The sequence below is a fragment of the Papilio xuthus genome, unplaced genomic scaffold, assembly GCF_000836235.2.
Source record: "Papilio xuthus unplaced genomic scaffold, Pxut_1.1 DF825928.1, whole genome shotgun sequence".
Lineage (NCBI taxonomy): Eukaryota > Metazoa > Arthropoda > Insecta > Lepidoptera > Papilionidae > Papilio > Papilio xuthus.
In genome coordinates, this window is record NW_013532721.1 from 645,481 (window position 1) to 665,268 (window position 19,788).

The 19,788-nt window shown below is 32.1% G+C and overlaps 1 protein-coding gene across 1 annotated transcript; it reads right to left on the reverse strand.

Annotated features, from left to right (window-relative positions):
• Positions 1–493: 493 nt before the first annotated feature.
• On the reverse strand, positions 494–19,260 carry LOC106125183 (transmembrane protease serine 9). Its single transcript, XM_013322285.1, has 13 exons — positions 19,094–19,260; positions 9,619–9,698; positions 9,001–9,109; positions 8,119–8,215; positions 7,625–7,754; positions 7,169–7,259; positions 5,901–6,004; positions 5,402–5,523; positions 4,581–4,798; positions 3,700–3,902; positions 2,655–2,811; positions 1,256–1,414; positions 494–633 (listed from the first exon to the last, which is right to left on the reverse strand). Exons 3-13 carry the CDS (start codon positions 9,070–9,072, stop codon positions 517–519), a joined length of 1,470 nt encoding a protein of 489 aa, XP_013177739.1. The 5' UTR covers positions 9,073–9,109; positions 9,619–9,698; positions 19,094–19,260; the 3' UTR covers positions 494–516.
• Between the last annotated feature and the right edge of the window lie 528 nt (positions 19,261–19,788).

The following is a 19,788-nucleotide window of genomic DNA, read 5'->3' on the forward strand; positions in this document are numbered from 1 at the left end:
TTAAAATGTAACGAATTAATTAACTTTGAACATATCACTAATTAAAAATCATTAACAATGAATTACTCGAATTTTTATCAGAATAAAAATGAAAAAAAAAAATAGAAAAATGATTGGCTCAAATCCATTGGGAAATAAAAAAGCTGACGTACAATAACGTCGAACGTATTCAACGTTCGACGTTATTGTCAAAGCTCCAAGTAAGCCCCTTGACAGTTAAAACCTTTAATTTCGACAACTCCTCCGCATTCCAGTCAGTCAATAATAGAGTTTGTTTCATCAATATATTGCTATGAAATTATCCCCTTTTGACATAAATGTACAACGCAATAAAAAAATAAAAAATGTTAAGATAAATGGAACTGTTAGTTTTAAATGCTGAATTACCTATCTAAAAATATATTGGAACCCTGTTATTTTTATTAATTGATGACCATATAACACGAATACAACTAAACAAATAATCCAATCATCATCATATAATAACTTTATTATGTATATGTTCCATTATAAAAATCAGTCGAAGTACTTCTCGTTCATGACACTCCTCATCCACGTAACATAGCCGGCGGTGCGCGTGTAGATGCCGTACTTGCCGCGCTTGCCGCAACCATCGCCGAAGCTGGTGATACCCTGTGGACATTCAAACCAAAGATGTTATAGGATAAATCAAACTATTCGGCAGCTCGGAACTTCACGACGCTGCGACGTACTCAATTTAAGTATCGCTATTCTTGGGACGGATGTACAGAGTCGCACTGCGTAGCGCGTAGCTGACCATAAGTCCCCAAAATAGTTGACTCGAATAAAATAAAATATCAGGCTCCCAAAATTTAAATCGTAAATTACCATTTGATGACTCCGTTAAATCATGTTTATATTTGTGTTGAAAAATCATTAAAAAAATAACAAAATGATCTAAGTAACATCATATTAATTCTAAACTTGAAACAAAGACACAATGTTTTTTTAATGCTGCTGCAAAGCCCCTGGTAATTGGAAGAAAAGAAGAAACTTAACTTTAATTAGCTACGAGTTTTCTCGCGAGAACTTTTTACCAGTAAAAATAAACGCCGTCTTTCTCAAAAGTCTTATTATAACTACAACAACGACAAGATAACTCACGCCCGTAACCAGGACAGAGGTAGGCAGAGACAACGCACGTCCACTTGGGAGGCACTCAATAATTAACTGGGCAACGTTCAGCAGTACAGTTGGCTGAACAGATACGTGATGAATGATACGAAAGTCTTACCTGTAGGTAGTACCTCATATTCCTGTCCTTGCAGAGCAGCGGGCCTCCGGAGTCACCAGCGCAAGAATCCCGTCGGCCACGACCCGCGCAAACCATGTCGTCGGTGATAGCATACTGCCAGTACGAGCGCCGGCAAACTCCTTGTTGCACTGTTGATACCTAGGAATATGAAACAGAGTTATACAGAAGTAATGTCAGCCCCAGGGTGCTACCGCACTCATTGTTAGATTCTGAGGCAATATCTCTGTAAACATATCGTCAACCCTGTCATTATATTTGACAAAACATAGATAAACATTTGTTGTAAACGTGGAATTTTGGTCTCAGAAAACCACAGTTATCATTTTATGGTTATTAAGGGATGTAGCGTATACACGGAATATTTTTTTAATTACATAAAAAAATTAAATACTATTTTTCATGAAGACAAAGTGAGAGTACGAAAACACTGGCAATTCGAGTTTTTAGATATATTACCTATTAAAATAAATAATACAATCATGCCTTAAAAATAACGTTTTTGTAAAGTACCAAAGATATCAAATATAAGGAACCAAATAATTTAGTATTCATAAATAAATACGTATTTGTAAAAATTTCTTTTCATTATTACCCTGGCAATATTAGGTACTTATAAAAGAAAAAAATAAATACCGCAATCGGCAAACACAATAAAATGGCTCCGCAGATGACGAGGTCGCAATTATTGAATTCCCTGACTCTGTTCGCTTGCGACAGGAAATTGTATCTCTTTTTTTTAATATTGCTACTTTTCTAATTTTTTTAAATTAAACTTTAATACGAAATTAACTGTTAATTAACTATTGATTCTTTATACGAATGCAAACATTTAAACATTTACATGAAAACTAAGACGTTTATTGTATACAATATATTATAATCAAAGCTTACATCAACAATTAGTTATTATCTAAGGGTCTGCTTTGTATTGTATTGACACAAATTACTGTCTCTATTTCTTCAAAGAGAATAAAAGAGTTAACATTAATATTAACAGTGGTAGAGCCCGCTTTAACATCTTCGCACGAATTGGCCCGGCTCGCCCGGTGAAATACCACGACCACACAGAAGACAGGCGTCAAGTGGAAGCAATTCCGCCTTTCGTCTGATGAGTGTGCGTCCCGGAGGCCTTATTTAATCCTCTTTCTCTTCCCGCCCTTTTTCTTATAAGGAAAGGATGGAAAGTGGAAGTGGACTTTCCGGATGAGAGGATGCATGGTAAGGGAAAATATTTTTTTTTCTGTGCATCCTCTCCTCCGTCGATTAAAGGTAGGCAACGCTTATGCAAATGCCGCTCGCTCGTTTGCCACCTTATGATATATAAAAAAATATTCTATACAAGTTCTTCAACAGTCGAAACATGACTATGTTAACTTACTTGTGCTTCATGCAAAATCCTGGTGCCGTGTGCATCGGTGGCTCTCTTCTTGCCCCATCCAAGTATGGTGCAGGTTGCGTGAGGAGGCAGCACCTGACCAGGCCGCGGTAGACAGGCGATACCGTGGCCTAGTTCAGGTCGCGCTGGAGCTGGTAACCTGGGACAAATTAAATCAAGTGGCATCTTCAACATATACTTGAGATATTGAACTCAGGAAGTTTAGATTACAAGTCCAGTGATGTAACTACTGCGCCACAGATATTTTTGTTCTGATAAAGTTATGTTCATATTTGATTTCGTAACATAGGTACTATTCAAGTTCTAGGTTAAAATATAGTAAAAGTAAAAGATTTACTCTTAACCTAGTTCCGCTGTTATGACACTAAGAACCAACTTAAATGTTACTTCGCAAAAAATCTAGGCTCTTTGAGCTGTCCTATAATTTCAATGTAAAGTGTTCGTAACCAACACGTACGTAAGGTGAAACAGACAAGAAATAATATATAAATAATATATAACATCATGTATACGAAATAAGTTTTTTATCGATATTACAAGACAACCCAATTTTATTAACATGTACAGATTGTTCTTTGTTTGATTACACGAGATTCCATTCATAGCATTCGTAAATAGAATCTTTGCTAAATATATTTGTTTTTAATAAAACAACATAAAAGGCAGGCTTGTTATAATTATCTTGATGTTATGAATGAAATACATTCGTCTTTTTATTTCAACAGGAAATAAAATAAGAATAGAGAAAAATAAATTGATGAGGCCAAAGAAAATCTGTAGGTGATAACAAAGTAGTAGGTAACAATGGTAAAAATTTAACAAAGGGAATCATCGTACATGCTTTACTCTGTACTCTTGTTGTCTTATGAGCTAGTAATAGAATAAAAAATACAAAAGAGAAAAAGAAAATACAATTGAAATAAAATATCACGGTAGCCATATAAAGGTCAGTCTTCATGATTATATTATTATCTATTAAGACGAGCGTAGTAATGGAAACTGTATTGTTCTATGAAAACAATCTAACCTCAACATAGCGACATCATTGACGACAGTATCAGGGTCGTAGTTAGGGTGTACGACCGCCCCCACCACTCTCATCTCGAGCTCGCTGCGGCCGCGTACAAAAAGGTCGTGTTCTCCTAACCGCACTAAGAGTCGTCGCCGTACGCAATGCGCCGCTGTTACCACCCACCATAGGGATACTAGTGTACCCCCACAAAAAGCTTCCTGGAATGAGACAAAATAATTTAGATATGTTCAAGGATGCGATCTCCCTCTGTTGTTACATTGTACTAATGAACTGTGACTAACATCCAATGTAACATTTTGAGCTTAGAAATTAACGAAAAGTTTCGTAATAAAAAGTGGTGATAATATTCTTCCAAATAACATAGTTTATAATCTTCAATTCTTCTATGAAGATAGAATATCTTTGCAAATATAGCAAAGGATACAACGAGTAAATATTGGCGCTATGCCAAAATTTCTTAGCAGAATCGCCAAGTTTTGAGAGGGTTTTGTAGAAGGTATACTTTAGGTACAAGACGACATTTTATGCTCCTACCAACATTATAAAGTGAAATTTTGCAACAAAATTGATCTTTCAAATTTTAGTCTTATATTAGTGAACTTTAAATAATGTTTGGACGAACATGAACTAAAGTCATGAACTAAAAGTAAGCTTAAGATTTTTTTACGACTTTTTTAAACACATTTTTGTTAATTTACTAAATAATATTACTTGTACTATTCCAACTTCCTCTGAAAATTCGAAGCCTTATCTACTGGCCTAAAGGCGTTTGAAAAACCTTTACTTTCACATTGAAGGGAATAGTATAAAATATGTATTTACCTAACATCACAAGCTGTAAGTTTTGAACAACTTCAAAAGAAATAAATACTTGCCTTATATCTGTTAAGTACAGCGACCTGCCACGGCCACTTCCCTGGTGGTGCTGGCCGGCCTCCAATAATACGCAACATGTCTCGCATGCGCGTGCGCGGTCGTGCGTGCCCGCGCTGACGACCAAGTTGTCCGCAAGGTGGCGCCTGCGTAGACGCCCGTGTGTCCTCCGGGTGAATCACCTTCGGTGGAGGCGCCATGGTTTCAGCTACAGTGTATTCTAAAATAGTTCGATAATTCATAAATAAACCTATATCAAAATTTAGACTGAAAATTATCTAATGAATAGGGTTAAGACAGAATATAATATTATATGATAAAATGATAAAAGTACAAATGTTATTTATTATATAAGTTCGTATAATAAGCAAACTACAAAATTGCATGAAATATTTATCACGAAATTCGAAATAATTACTATACCAAGACTTTGTAATAAATTTCGTAGGCAACAAAATATAGGATAATCTTTCCAGTACCTGACGTGTCTTGAATTCGCATCATTTTTTTTTAAATTATTTTATTATACTTTATATATATTTATGAATTTACAAAACAAATGATTTGTCTCCATTCTATGTATAATATAATCTTAAAACAATCTTTCACGTTTGTTCTAGTCTAATCTAATTTTCAAAATATTAGTATAAAATTATTAATAAGGTGTTATGCGTTTTGTGCAATAATTCAAATTGTCACACAAAAATAAACGTAGGTTACCACTGTCGAAACTTATAAAGAAATCCCAACTTGACAATACGAAATACAATTGCGGTGTTAAAAGTTATGTAGAATTAGTTAGCTAGATACCTATGCAATTCACCTGGATCCTTTCGTCGCTGCATCCTTTTTCTGATCCATAGATGGCAGTAGCTACCCTCCAGGTAGCAGTACGCCGATTGCTTTATTATTCTGTTCCCACATATTGCTTTTTTCTGACATACTCTATAAATGAAAAAGAAAATTACGCTTTCAGATAACTTAAAACTTATAAGCTAACTTAACTTTATTACCACTATCATCATGTCTATTATCAGTAGCTCATCCCATTACGTTGCAATGCCCATAAGACTAGCTGTCGTTCGTGACTCCGTCCGCGCGGAGTTAGTTGTTTAGTTAGTTGCAACCGTTCTGGAAATACCTTCAAACAAACATCCATCCATCTAAACATTCGCATTTATAATATTAGTATGAAAGTATCATATAAGTATGATTTTTAGGAGACCAACTTTAGTTGATTCGGAACAATTTTATTTATTCTGGTTTAAAAAAAAGGAAAAGCAAATAAAAAGTGAAGTAGAACTATATAAATATTGACTCACCTCCGTCTAACAGTGGTACATCTCTGTGAACAAACAGTCCAGGTGCCCCAGGGGGAAAAACCTCGAAACTGTTTTTGTATATCTTCATTGTGACGCAACTGTGCCTGTAATACAATAGTTTAGTATGTTTCGTTTAATCACTAGATGTTGTTGTTATCCGCGTGGAAAAACTCAGAGTTTATTTCGTATCACAGTTATTCTTTTATATGAGTGACTAAAATAAATATTTCCCAAGAGTACCGTACATCTTACCGAAAAGAAAAGACTATCCGATATTATGGGACTGTGTTTTATGTATGTTCCAAATTAAATTCAGTTCTATACATTCATTTTAGAGCTATCTGAGAGATTCTAAATAAATTTTCGCAAAATGTAACAAGGTATGTTACTAAAACAGTAAATACTTAAGAATAGTTTTTAACACACGATAACGATCTATAATTTCAAGTTATTTAACAGTTTGGTATTTTTACTTTAAATCTACTGTATTCGTATAAGGTTCGTAGACATCTTTTGTGTGTCGTATAAGAAAGATAAATTATTAGGGCTTAAAGGAAAACCCTCGTAAACAGCTTACGAAGGACTCCACAAGAATACATCCTCGATCGAGTTAATAACTAGAATAAGAGGTTCTTAAAGTGGACTAACTTGTACAATAATAATCTAATGAATAACGGGATCAAATCTAATGAAATAAAGGGCATCGTCGTATGAGTTTTGAAATACTAAAATAGGTAGTAATAAAAATTTAGTAAGAAATCAAACTACAAATTAAAAAAAAACACAAAAATATCTCAATTTAAATTTGAAATAAATTTAACAATAACACCAAAGTGTTGGAACGAAAACATTTTTTCCTTAAAAAGACAAATATTCCGACAATGGTAAAGCTAAGTTACAGGGAAGGGCTTGCGGATGATTTATTATGATGTAAACAATTCAGAACAGAATCATGATTGAGCATAAAAGATCTTTTATGTGGCTTTTTTTCCAAACACATCTTTCTTCGTTTGGATTCGTGATAAGGATCTTAATATATAGTTACAGGTTCATCAAAATATCACCGATTTTGATTGCCGCAGTATTGTGATTTCTTTACATATATTAGATGGAAAAAATTTGTGTCTAGCGATGGGCAATACTTTGAATGATTCATTTGTAACCATTTTTTAATAATAAAGTTATATTTTTATCGAAAAAAAAGCGAGAACTTAATTGCGCACCTAATAATACAGATTATTTTTATTAAAATAGAAAAAATCATTTACCATTCTAATTTGAACAGATGGTTTCTTCGTAGCTATAAAATCTATTTCATTTTTTGTAGCAAAGTTCTGTACATCTCTTGCAGTACTGCATCTGAAGATAAACAGACTTAGTTCGACGATTCAAGTACATTACTCGCATATGATATGTTTACTAACATTGTGTCGACGCTTTATAAACCGAGATATGTATCACAATTAAATTGATAATCACAAATTGATCACAAGATATATATTAAAGTTATTCTTTACATTATTTAACAACGAAGTGTGCATTATTCATTAGATATCCGTGAGATGAACAAACGCTCTAGTTGCGGTAGTCATCTGGTCATAAGTCCATCTAACATGGTAGCAATCTTGAAGTAAAGCAGGAATATTTTGATACTATTTTTTTATCCAAACAATTGTAGTACTGCACTATCTTACTACTCTGCTTAACTGTGAAATCAACAATACCTGGCGACTTCAACCCGCAGCGAATCGCCGCATACTTCCCGTCTTAAACAGTGACGCCGCCTGGTCCTATGACCGCCTTGGCATTCACTCCAGGATGACCATGACGAGTATGCAGGCAACTTTTTTGTACCTAAAGCAATTATTTATAACTAACACTTAAGTTGACGTACTGTTGTTGTACTTTATATGCGTTTAATTGTAGTTTGATTTTAAAAAGCATACAAAGAAAAATTATGCCAAAGAAGTTGTAATCTTTTGATTCATTAAAATCGATTTGAAATAACTTTTTTAAATCTTACTAATATTATAAATGCGAATGTTTAGATGGATGGATGGATGTTTGTTTGAAGATATCTCCAGGACGGATCAACAGATTTCGAAGAAAGTCTGGAAGAACACATACAAATTATGTTTTTTTTTAATTCCACGAGGACGGAGTCGCGGGTGGTTGCTAGTATACCCATAAAGTTAAACATTGTATTTACATTACTCACCTCTATTATTACCAAAATCATTCAATTGCAACTTTCCATTGAAATTTTCACTGATATCGTCCAAAATAACAGTTTTTGTCGATTGTTCGAAATCAATCTGAAATTGTAACAATACTTTACAATAGTTCAAATATAAAAATACACAATCGCTTCTTCATAGTGGTCATTTTCCTAACTGGGTCAAACCTTTACAATGCATTTAACATACAATCGGCCAATTCGACTTTATTGGTCAATAAAGAAATATTTTAATTTGGCTCTACGCCAAACGGCTATTGTATTCTCAAAATGCATCGTTTAATGCAATTGCAAAGACTTGAATATTATGAGAATCCCAATACCGTCAAAATTTAATAACTATTCACTTTAAAACTTGTATAAATACCATCCGAATCAATGCACTAAAATCTTTATTAATTTCATTTTGTACATTTTCCGTTAATTAACAATTACTTATTGCTACAAAATAAAGATTAAAAATAAATGCTCAAATTAGTAATTAACTCTAATTTTTAATTGGTTTGTTAAAATATACATTTATATCTATCTACTAATCTTACTTCTTACGAATATTATAAATGCGAATGTTTAGATGGATGCATAGATGGCTGGATGTTTGTTTGAAGGTTACTCCAGAACGGCTGAAAGGATCTCGATGAAATTTGGCATACATATTATGTTATGTTTTTTTTTAATTCCGCGCGGACGGAGTGCGGGTAACAGCTAGTATTATATAAGTTACACAGTTCAGTATAGGTAAAAAACAATTAAAGTAATTATTACTACAATTAATCATTGCATTTATCAAAACATTGTAACAATCATTACCGAATTAGTATAGAGGACAATGTCTGATAAAAAAAATGAAGCAATGCTACTAACTTTGTACGATCCATTTGTTTTTATAGCTAAGATAAGACAGAGTAGTAACTGATATTGCCACATCATATTCATCGCTCCGATGTAACATACAATTGTCAAATTTCGGCATCTGCAGAAGAAACAACACACTTTAATATAGTGTATACACCTTATGGTTAAGGGTATCGACACCCGACCAGGTGGTAATAAGTTTAAATCCCGTCATTCGAATTCGCTCGTTTGCCACCTTATGATTTAAAAAAAGTAGGTTTCGAGTGCTCTTTATAATATCATTTGGTAACAACAATTTAATGTTAAGGCTATATAGCCTTGCGAAGCCTATGCGTCTGTTCATATAAACCACAGCGACCTACTCTAACATATCTGAGACAGTCAAGAACAATACAATTAGTGTCCTCTGACAGAATCTCACTTGGTTAACACCTTATACGTTAAAGGTAAGGTCTACTATTTTACGTAATTGCGCTCTATTCAATTGTGATAAGATTCAAATTGGAAGTTACTCTTATTGTGATCCAGGTGAGCACACTCCTTGTAAAGGTCGTAATTGTTGACGAATTACCTTAATAGTATGTTGTAATATATGGATATATAGGTCAAGTACACAGTTATACTTACCATAAGTGTCCTGTAAAATGTAACATAAATGCTACGATGCCATTAAAGTTCCAGATTGTTCTATTTTATTGAATGGTTACCTGTGAACAATACGAATTTTATTCATAACAAACAGTTACAACCAGTCGTATAAAGTACTTTCTCAAAAAAGATTAAATGCAATCTCACAGCTAGTGCGTTATATATGGTAACTATATGATCCTGTCTGTCTTCAATTTTGTATACTTGTTTGCATCTTAAATGGAACAGCACGTGATAAAATAATGTAGCACAGTTCCTTATGAGGCTGGTAACATGAGATCGACTTCATTTTAACAAATCATTTTAATCATAACTCGCATATTTAATTTATAAATTATTTAAGTAGTATCGCCCGCGACTCTGTCATCGTTCATCAAGATCCGTTGAGCTGTTCCGGAGATACCTTCAAACAAACATCCTTCCATCTAAATATTCGCATTTATAATATTAGTATAAAGTATAATTGCTTATTTTATTTCTATAATTATTTTTAAACAATCATTTTATGCGTAAAGTTACTATACTTATATTGTTCGCATCAAATTATCAAGTGACATTGAAATTTTTAAACACGCTTCGTTTAACTCTATCAGAAATCACTGACTAATCTCATTATAATTTACAAGGCAAACCCTTCACAAGAAAACCGCTCGAAAAAGGATAATCTATTTAAAACGATTCTACCGCCGAATTACTTAACTAAACCCTGTTTATTTATTTATTCACACTTCGTAGGATCGTGAAATACGAAGCGTAATTGAATTAAGTAAATAATTAATTTAATAAAGTAACCAAGTAACACTTCAATCGAATACGTAATTACAAAAATGAATTTCCACTGTCAAAAAACGTACAAAACATATTGTCATACTCATTGAGTAAAGCAAGATAACGATGTTTTTGTAGATCGCAGCACGGCAACTGTCTTTTAAACTGGAATGCTAGTAGCAAAAACATTACCACTGAGCTCCACCAACACACATAAAACATATTGTCATCTCTTTCCATTACCTTTAAAAATACAGAAACAACAATATGTCTCAAAACAAGTACCACGTTAATTAAAACCCATAACATAAATGTTAACCACAATACTCATCAGTTGCATACCCACGAGAATTCTTCACTTAAGTTTCATTTCTGTGAATACCAACACAATAAAGCAAATTAACGTAGCAATAAAGTTTACGTAAATATTTTCCATACAACATATTGAAATTTTAATATTAATTTATTAAAGTATTCTTTCTTTCAAGAAGACAAAGAAATTCTTTGTGAATTTATTATTTTGTCGGTACTGTTTAATAAAATTTCTTACTATGCTGAGACATAACGTCACATAAGATCTCAAGGTCAATATAAACAGAACTACATATTATGAGTCCCAAAAGGGTTCTTAGTATCGAATTTTGTACGTAATTTTCTAATAAAACACGTCGGATATACAAGACAAAGAATATCTAGATGTTTAGAATAATATAAACAGATTTATTCTCTTTTCATTTTATGTTATTGGATTTGTCGACTTCTTCGTATTTGATGGAACTATACAATCTCAACCACTAACTTTACTAAAGGCTTTATCAATACGCTTACAACTGCCAGTGTTTTTATTTTGATCAAAAAGAAAGTAACATAAGTTCGAAAGAACGTGACTCGATCTGCGTGAAATTAACAAAAAAGTTAAACCTTACTTCCTAACTAATATTACAAATGCGAAAGTAACCCTGTCTGTCTGCTTGTCCTTCTTTCACGGAAAAGGCACTGGACCGATTTAAATTAAATTTGGTACACATATAGTGTAGAGCCTGAGAAACGACGCGAAAAGGGGTTTTAAAGAGTTGGAAATATGGAAGTATGGTAATTTTTACAGGTAGAAGCTTGAAACTTATTTTGTATGTTGACATATTTTAATCAAATTAACAGCAATAATTATATCTATATATATCTATATATATAGATATACTATAGCTAGAGATGAATGTGACATGAATAAAATCTGATTGTGTCAAAACCAATGCAAAGATAGGACATGTAGATAAGTTTAATATCTAAGCACATGATTTGGAACTATCAATGAACCTGAAAGCAATTCAGTCGTTGATGGCAATAGATTTTTTATTGCATCGTTCGTACGATGAAGCAGACAGTAGAAAATATGTCCTAATTTTTTTGATGCGTTATTAACCGTAGAACATAGGAACAAGGACAAAACATTTTTTATAATGTTTCAGTTTCACTCAAATATAATTAAAATGGGATGAACAATACAATAAAAAAATAAAAAAGGAAAACTTACATGTACTATATTTGATTGTATTTCGGTTTCAAACGAGATAATGTTAGAAAAATGTTTGCTTATAGTAAACTCCGAAATTAACAACTCGATAAAACGAAAAGCTATAATTACTCAAAAATAACGGACGCATTTGTTTCTGGTACAATGTTTATATTCATCGAAACAAGGGGCTGGTTTTCGTTGAGATTACGCCGCTTTTGAATATCAAACAGGCTGATGAAAGCCATACTTTATAGCGGCAGATATAATTTATATCTTTATAATGAATAAACCCAGTAGTAAATGCACATAAAGTAAAAATATCTATATTATTTTTAACTTTATCATAAGTTACGTAACGCGGTACAGTTTTGTTTTACTACTGTTCATTTATTTTTAATAGTAATAATGTAAATAACTAATAGTTTATTTATAAATAAGTACAGACTGAAAAGAAAGATGGAAAAGATTTTTATTTCGACAGAGCTATTAAATATCCTTGTCCTGAGATCATATCGTAATATCAGAAACATAACATTAAAAGGAACATACAAGGGAGGTTGTCAAAGATAATGATGAAGAGATATAAAAGATATTATATATCATTATATTTCGTGAAACACTCTCATTAAAACGACACGAAAATGTGTGCCGCCCTCGGTATACAAAAATGAAGACACCAAAGGCACAAAATTAAAATAATCCTTACAATTCTTTACTCCTACAGCCATTTGTAAACATAGATCCCAAAAGATATCAGTAAATCACGGGACTATCGAAAATCAGTTGGACGCTTGTGTAGTGTTACCATACTTTTCTCATTTGTAGTACATTCTGAACAAATTCTTCAAGACCATTTTTAACGACAGAAATATTATTTAAAATAAAACGTTTCTTAAAAATACATATCATAATTATTTGGCATGTTTTGACTTTTTAGAGAACGTTGATTGCGAAAATACATGCATGTAAGATTTTAATTAAAATAGTTTCTTTTTTTGAGTGTTCTGGTTTTTAATACAAAGAGTTCTTCCGAGCTTACTTGTTCACAAAAGTAAATGTAAATTATAGTTCTTTTTTCTATAAGACGTTCCTATTATTTTCTTATCTACTTAAAAAAATAAAATAAATAAAAAATAACATGATTTAATTGTGTCAATCAATTAATAATTTCCATTTTAATACACTGCTGTCATAATACAAGCTGATTTATACAAAGTCGATAAATGTTGCTTGCATTAAATAATCCCTTTAACTTCGCACGCTGAGACATTCAATTAATGCAGGTTTTCCATTGTAAAGGTTAGCATTAAGAAAAGTAGTTACCAACTGACAGTACCACAAGACTATAAGAGTGACAGTCAATGTTTTTCTACAAGGAGAAGTTGGCAAAAGAGCTACAAAACTCCTAGTGTTAGCTGATCCGCCACCTGACATCAGCAATACCAGAGAAACCATACATGTTGGCGACTATTAAACTCTTAACTCAGTCGTTTAAATCAAGTTAATTTTAATCAAAATATCCTAATTTATTGCACAAAAATTATGGTGAGCCTATTTGCATGCGACATGTAATAAAACGAGTCTCGGACGGTTGGGTACAATCGTAAATTTACGCATCACCGCTCGTATACGAAATTTGTGGCCTTGTGTAGAATCATCGTCCGCTCACTCCTGCAATCTATCACACATAAATCAATTAACATCTACGATTACAATAAGTGCGAATTAAATGAAAATGTAAAAAAAAACTTTATGACATTACAATTAACCAAGATGAGATCACCATAAATGATTCTAAATTAGCCAACTTATTAAATAAAAAATGCGTCAATGTAGCAAAGATAGAGTTAGATCCAATTTCCACCAAGCGATCGGACGCACGACTTTTTGTATGGAATCATATTATATCCATTTTGTTTTTTTTTTTGCGTGAACACGCAACAGGCGGACAGCGTTATTTTCAAATTTATATTATTAAGTACGTGACGACCATACGCGATCAGTCATGGCTAGCCGCAAATTGGAAACTAAGCAATCAGACCAATGAAACTTTTAGATTCTAGACAAAAATAAAAACATTCACACCAAAGAATTGACCATAATTTTAATATTATACATTTCTGTATTCCAATTAAAAATAGCCATTTTTTTAAATAACACAATATATAAGACAACGTTTATTATTTAAAGTTTGTAGTTATTAATAACGTGCGTTGTTTCTTCGGAGCCCATTATTTAGACTTTAGCGTATAATAAAGCATGAAGAACGAAATTTCTGTTGGATGGTTATTTTTAAATCTGTAACGTTTAGCCGTAGTAACAAGTTTTATATTTCGAGTGAGATTTTTATATTAATACTAGTTAAGCGCTACTACTAACCACTATAAAATCAAAATCTATAGTAACTAATCTTGTAAGTTGAATTACACACATAATTAAGAATTTTCTTCATTAAAATAGGTAAAGTAGTTTCTGAGTCAATTCCGGAAAGCTTGAGCTGTAGACTTGAAAACTATTTTAATCTTACTAACATACATGCGAATGTTTGATGTTTCGTCGGATGGGTGGATGGATGTTTGTTAGAAGGTATCTTCAGAACGGCTGTATGGATCTCGCATAGCTGCAGAACATAGTCTAGAAGAACACGTAGGCTACTGATTAAGCATTTTTAATACCGTGCGCAAAAAGTTGCGGGTGTCAGCTAGTTGACGATAAATGTTAAATAAGCTTTGTGTCGTTCAATATATACTTGAAAAGAATCTTATAAATTTATATCATAGTTGAACTGAGATAATTCTTTAATCATGACAAATTGCCACCAGTTCCCAACTGTCGGGTTTACAAAGTTGTTATTTTTTTTCCGAGCGCTCTGCAAAAGAAACAAACAATGTGGGAATTTTGTTATGAAAAAGCTCTCGTTGAAAAGTATTCGCCTGTTTTAATATAAGCCTGGCGAATGGCTTATATCAGTCACTTGCACCCTCGCTTTAGTATTTTTTTGTCAATATCCTTTATATTTTTAAGCTAAAGCTATGAACGAAAAATGAAAATCATGTCAAGATATATTATTTCCAGGATTAATATTTTTATGTCACAAAGACATGCAAAACCCTTTAACCCTTAATAGAATTAAAGTTTGACGACGGACCGTACGATTATTAAAGACAAATTTTAAAGTTGATAACGTATTTTGTTAGTTTTGTAAAATGAATGTTAGCTTGTATGAAGCCACATCTTTAGTACGATTTGATTTAATTAATTAAACTTGAGCAGTTTTGTTTTTAAAAGCGTGTTGAGATAAAAAATAGAGCAAACAAAAAAATTCAATTATTATTCAATCAGATAACGGAACCAATATATAATGTTAATTTTGCGGCAGTTACTGGCAATACTGTCAATTGTAGAATATCCTGGCAACACTTTTCTTGTGTTCTTAGGCTTTTCTTTTACAATAAATTCCGTCCTTACATCCCCTTTTTTGTTTTTTAATTATTTTATCATACCTATACATTCCACCCCAAACACAGTGATATCACCCATTGGAAGGTCATAGACAAATATATATCATTCTTGTCTATGTTTAACCATCATTAATATTATAATAAAAATCAAATCTAACGTTATTTGGCAATACCACGTGTTAAATTAATTATTTTGATACTTTTACAATCCCATTAATAAGATATTTTCACATTAAATAATCGATGAAATTGGAATTATGCCAAGTCTTTATGAGAATAAATTTATTATTAAGACTATTGAACTTACACCATTTACTGTTTGAAGATATTTTCTAAATCTATAACTGTATAAAGTTGATAAAGTGGTACAGTTGGTTTCAACGCTGGGGGCTAATTGCAATTTTTATCAAATACTAAATTTCGCCCGCAACTCTGTTTACGCAGAATTAAAAAAAATCTTAATTAGTAGCCTATGTGCTCTTCCGGGCTGTTGTAATCTATGCCAAATTTCAGCGTGATCCATGCAGTCGTTCTGGAGGTACCTTCAAACATACATCCTTCGATCCATTTAGCATTTATAATATTATAAAGATATACCAAGCAAAGACTTTAAAAGTTGAAAACGCATAGAAATACTCAGAGTCAAACTAGTAACTAATGTTTGTGCAATTACCCAGCTCCATACTTCTGCAATTATAAACGTTCGTTTGTGTAAGCATATTAAGTTACGTTTTAGCAGCAAATGATTGTTGATTGTTCTAAATATGAAATTAACCTAGCATTAAGAACATCTAGACCGTACAAACACTAATTCTCGTTTATTATCCAGTGTTAGTACTATCATACGTATGGTATTTGTGTTATCACCGTGTACTCTAATTTCTCCAAAGAGTTTGAATATTTTTTCTTTCTTTTTCATTAAGCATGAAATGTATTATATCATCTCCGTAAATTACAGCTTTCTCATAAGGGCAAAAAAGTGATATAGAATAATAAACACTGCCGTACTGCAATTGTTTAAAATCTAACACAAAAGTATTGTTCTTTCGTGCATGCATTAATACAAATAGCAGTACTGCACACTCTACTGCTCTGTGTCACTGTTCTCTTGTGATACTGGCATTTCTGCGCTGTCATTTACCATGAAATATTCTAAAACGTGACTTGCACAAGAGAGAACTTTTCTTAATTCAAACAAGTTTCACGTCCCTTCAAATAAAGTTGTATTAGCCAAATATAAAGTTTGCAATCGCAAAGATTAGTCAAAATTTAAACTTTATAATCCCAGATTACTGCTTCGCCTCAAGTCATTACAAGTTTATTACATTTTGTACGGTTTTTGGGGTTGCATTTATATCAACCACTCAGTTTTAGTTGCTCGGAATTTAATTAATATTCATACACCCAGATTCATCATAAATTTGTATTTCTCTTTCTTCCAATGTCTCTGTCTGTTTATGCTCAACGGATCTTAATGAAATTTGTCATAGATGTAGAAGTTAGTCTGGAATAGGCTACTCATTAATTTTTTTTTTTAAATCCGCGCGAATGGAGTCACGTTCGACAACTAGTGGAATGAAAAAAGGTAATATAACCATGATGATGAATATATTCAATTTCTTAATTATAGGCAAACAAACACAGCGAAAGGTAATTTTTTGTCTTTTTATCATTGGCATGTTTCGAATACCATTCGCTTTTCTTTTTTTTTACAAAAATTAGCTACATCTGCGAGTGTAAATTAATGTAATTAGGTCGTGGGAGTAGTTAAAATTCTCGTGCTAATCATGCGGTCAACTATAAAAGAATACGAATAAAATAAAAAACTTTTAATGCAAAATTTATGATGCATTCATGTGATGTTTTTATAAGTTAACTAGTTGTCTCCCGCGACTCCGTCCGCGCGGAATAAAAAAACTAATAGGCTATGTTGTATAACATATTGGCCATAGATGTATATCTATGCCCAATTTCAGCAGGATCTATTCAGCTGTTCTGAAGATACCTTCTAACAAATATCCACTCATCCATCCAAACATTTGTATTTATAATATATGTAAAATGATATTCAGAGGATATCAAAAAAGTTGATATGATAGTGGAAACAGTGGTGAAGAAAGGGAAGAAATTTAGAACATCAGTCCCCATGTTATCTGTATTTAATATATATTTGTCTCAGTCTTCTCGTAAAGATAGAGTGGGATACATATATGTTTTATACAATTGTTTGGACAGTGAAAACCACCGTTATATATCAAAAAATAGAAGTGGAAAGTATCTCTTTTTACAAATTAATAGTCAGATAGGTCGTGGGAATATCCCTTACAAGCCAGCGAATTTATGCAACAGATGTCGCCTGTAATTTATTTATTATTCACAATAACGGTGCAAGCAGGGAATCGAATGCCAGTAATCAAACATACGTTCCTATTTAAGTTCTATGATAGATCTAAAAATAAAACAATTGCTGATAGTATTTTTATACGATAAATTTTGTGAGATGTTCATTTGTTATTGTTAATACCCCTAGGATATATAATATCTAGTACTCAATTTAATTTCTAAAATATTTCAAATTAAAGTTTCAAGTTGCGAATAATTCGAAGCCATAATAACTTAACTTCCTAAACTATTACCGCTTCTTAATTAAATCTGTTCTCATGAACTATTTTGTTCACACATATACTAAAACGCGACTTCGCTTAAACTAATTAAATATGACTTTTATGATATTTAATTGAAATAATTTACTATAGTACATTTCAAATATTTGAACATTACCATTTATCATGTCAAAAAACTGTTTAAGATCGTATTGGTTTCTAGTTTGTTTTTTTAGTTCTAGACGAGAAAATTTACAAAAAGAATGTATACGTGTGTTTTAGTAATAGAAAACTAAGAACAAATTGAAAATATATTCAATATATATAATATATTCAAACAATCAATCTTACTATTATAATATAAATGTTAATGTTTAGATGAATGGATGTTTGGTTGAAGGTACTTCCGGAACCGCAAAACGGATTTCGATGAAATTTGGCACACATGTAGAACATAGTCTGGAAGAACACATTGATAACATTTTTGAATTCCGCGTGGATGGAGTCACGGGCGACAGCTAGTGCCTTGATAATTTTCCGCCATTTATTAATAAAAATATATTTGACATATGTGAATGAACTGGTAAATCTTTTTACACCTTTCTGCTTTCTATTAAGTTTTATTATGAAATACAGTTTTGGTTCAATGTAACAGTTGGCAACCATCCAATGTGTTGAAGAGCAACGTTTCAAGTGCAAGGTGTCTAGTAGTATGATCAAAGTATTGCTTTTACCCTAGCGTGTAATCATTGTCTTTATAAAAAACTGTCCGTTTTGAAGCCATTTTATACATTAAAAAAGTAATGATAATCGTAAATAAGACGAATTTAATTTCTCTTAATTAAACTTTTTTAATTCATCATAAAACGAAAAACTCAACATCGAAAATTAGAAAACCAATATAAAGGTGTACATTGAAAGAGCCATATTTATATATTTTCATGAGTAAGTTTAACTAAATAAACAACTACCGCAATATACAAAAATAAATGCAGTGAAAGGGCGTCATAATCCCTTCCGGTTTTGCAACATGAAAGTGCATCAAAACAAGAATAAATTCACTACAACATTAAAAGCATGCCATAAATACAAAAATAAAAAAAACTTACCATAGATAAACGTCCGTGTTAGATAAATTAATTAAAAAAATATAAATCGATTGATTACTTCGTAGATTCAAAGAGGCAACATGTCTGCTAGTAGAGCGAAACCGAACTAGCTCGCTGTACCGTCGCAAGCGCACGACTAGCTTTCCGTTTATCCCAAATATTCTATTCCACACACATCGAGACGGTAGCGTAAGAAAAAAACGCTAAATCACAATCGTATGATATGATGTTAAATAATAAAAATGAAAACTAGGTTAATGCTAGCGTAAGTGTATAGATAAATTATATTTTATCTATAGACAATAAAATAGAACGAATCTGCCACTTTAAGTACCCTTTCAACACAACATTAGATAAAATAGTTAAGTCATAATTATGATTTAAAAGGCGCTTGACAAAATATATTTTAATTTAATAATTATTTATTAAAACTTTTTCTTGGTAATCAAAATTAATTTATTTAATCTGAATTAAGAAGCGTTTTAAATACACTAATTTGGGTTCATTTTTATCTCTAGTTCATCTACATATAACCCAATGTTACCTTTTTTTAATTGTTTCAACACGGGAAATGATAAGGAGAAGTTCATTGACCGTAGTTATTACATATTTAAACAGCTTCGGTTCCGAGATACACACACGGTGACTAGCGATAACTCGAAGACAGTGTGTGGCATCAGTTCGCGCCCAAATTA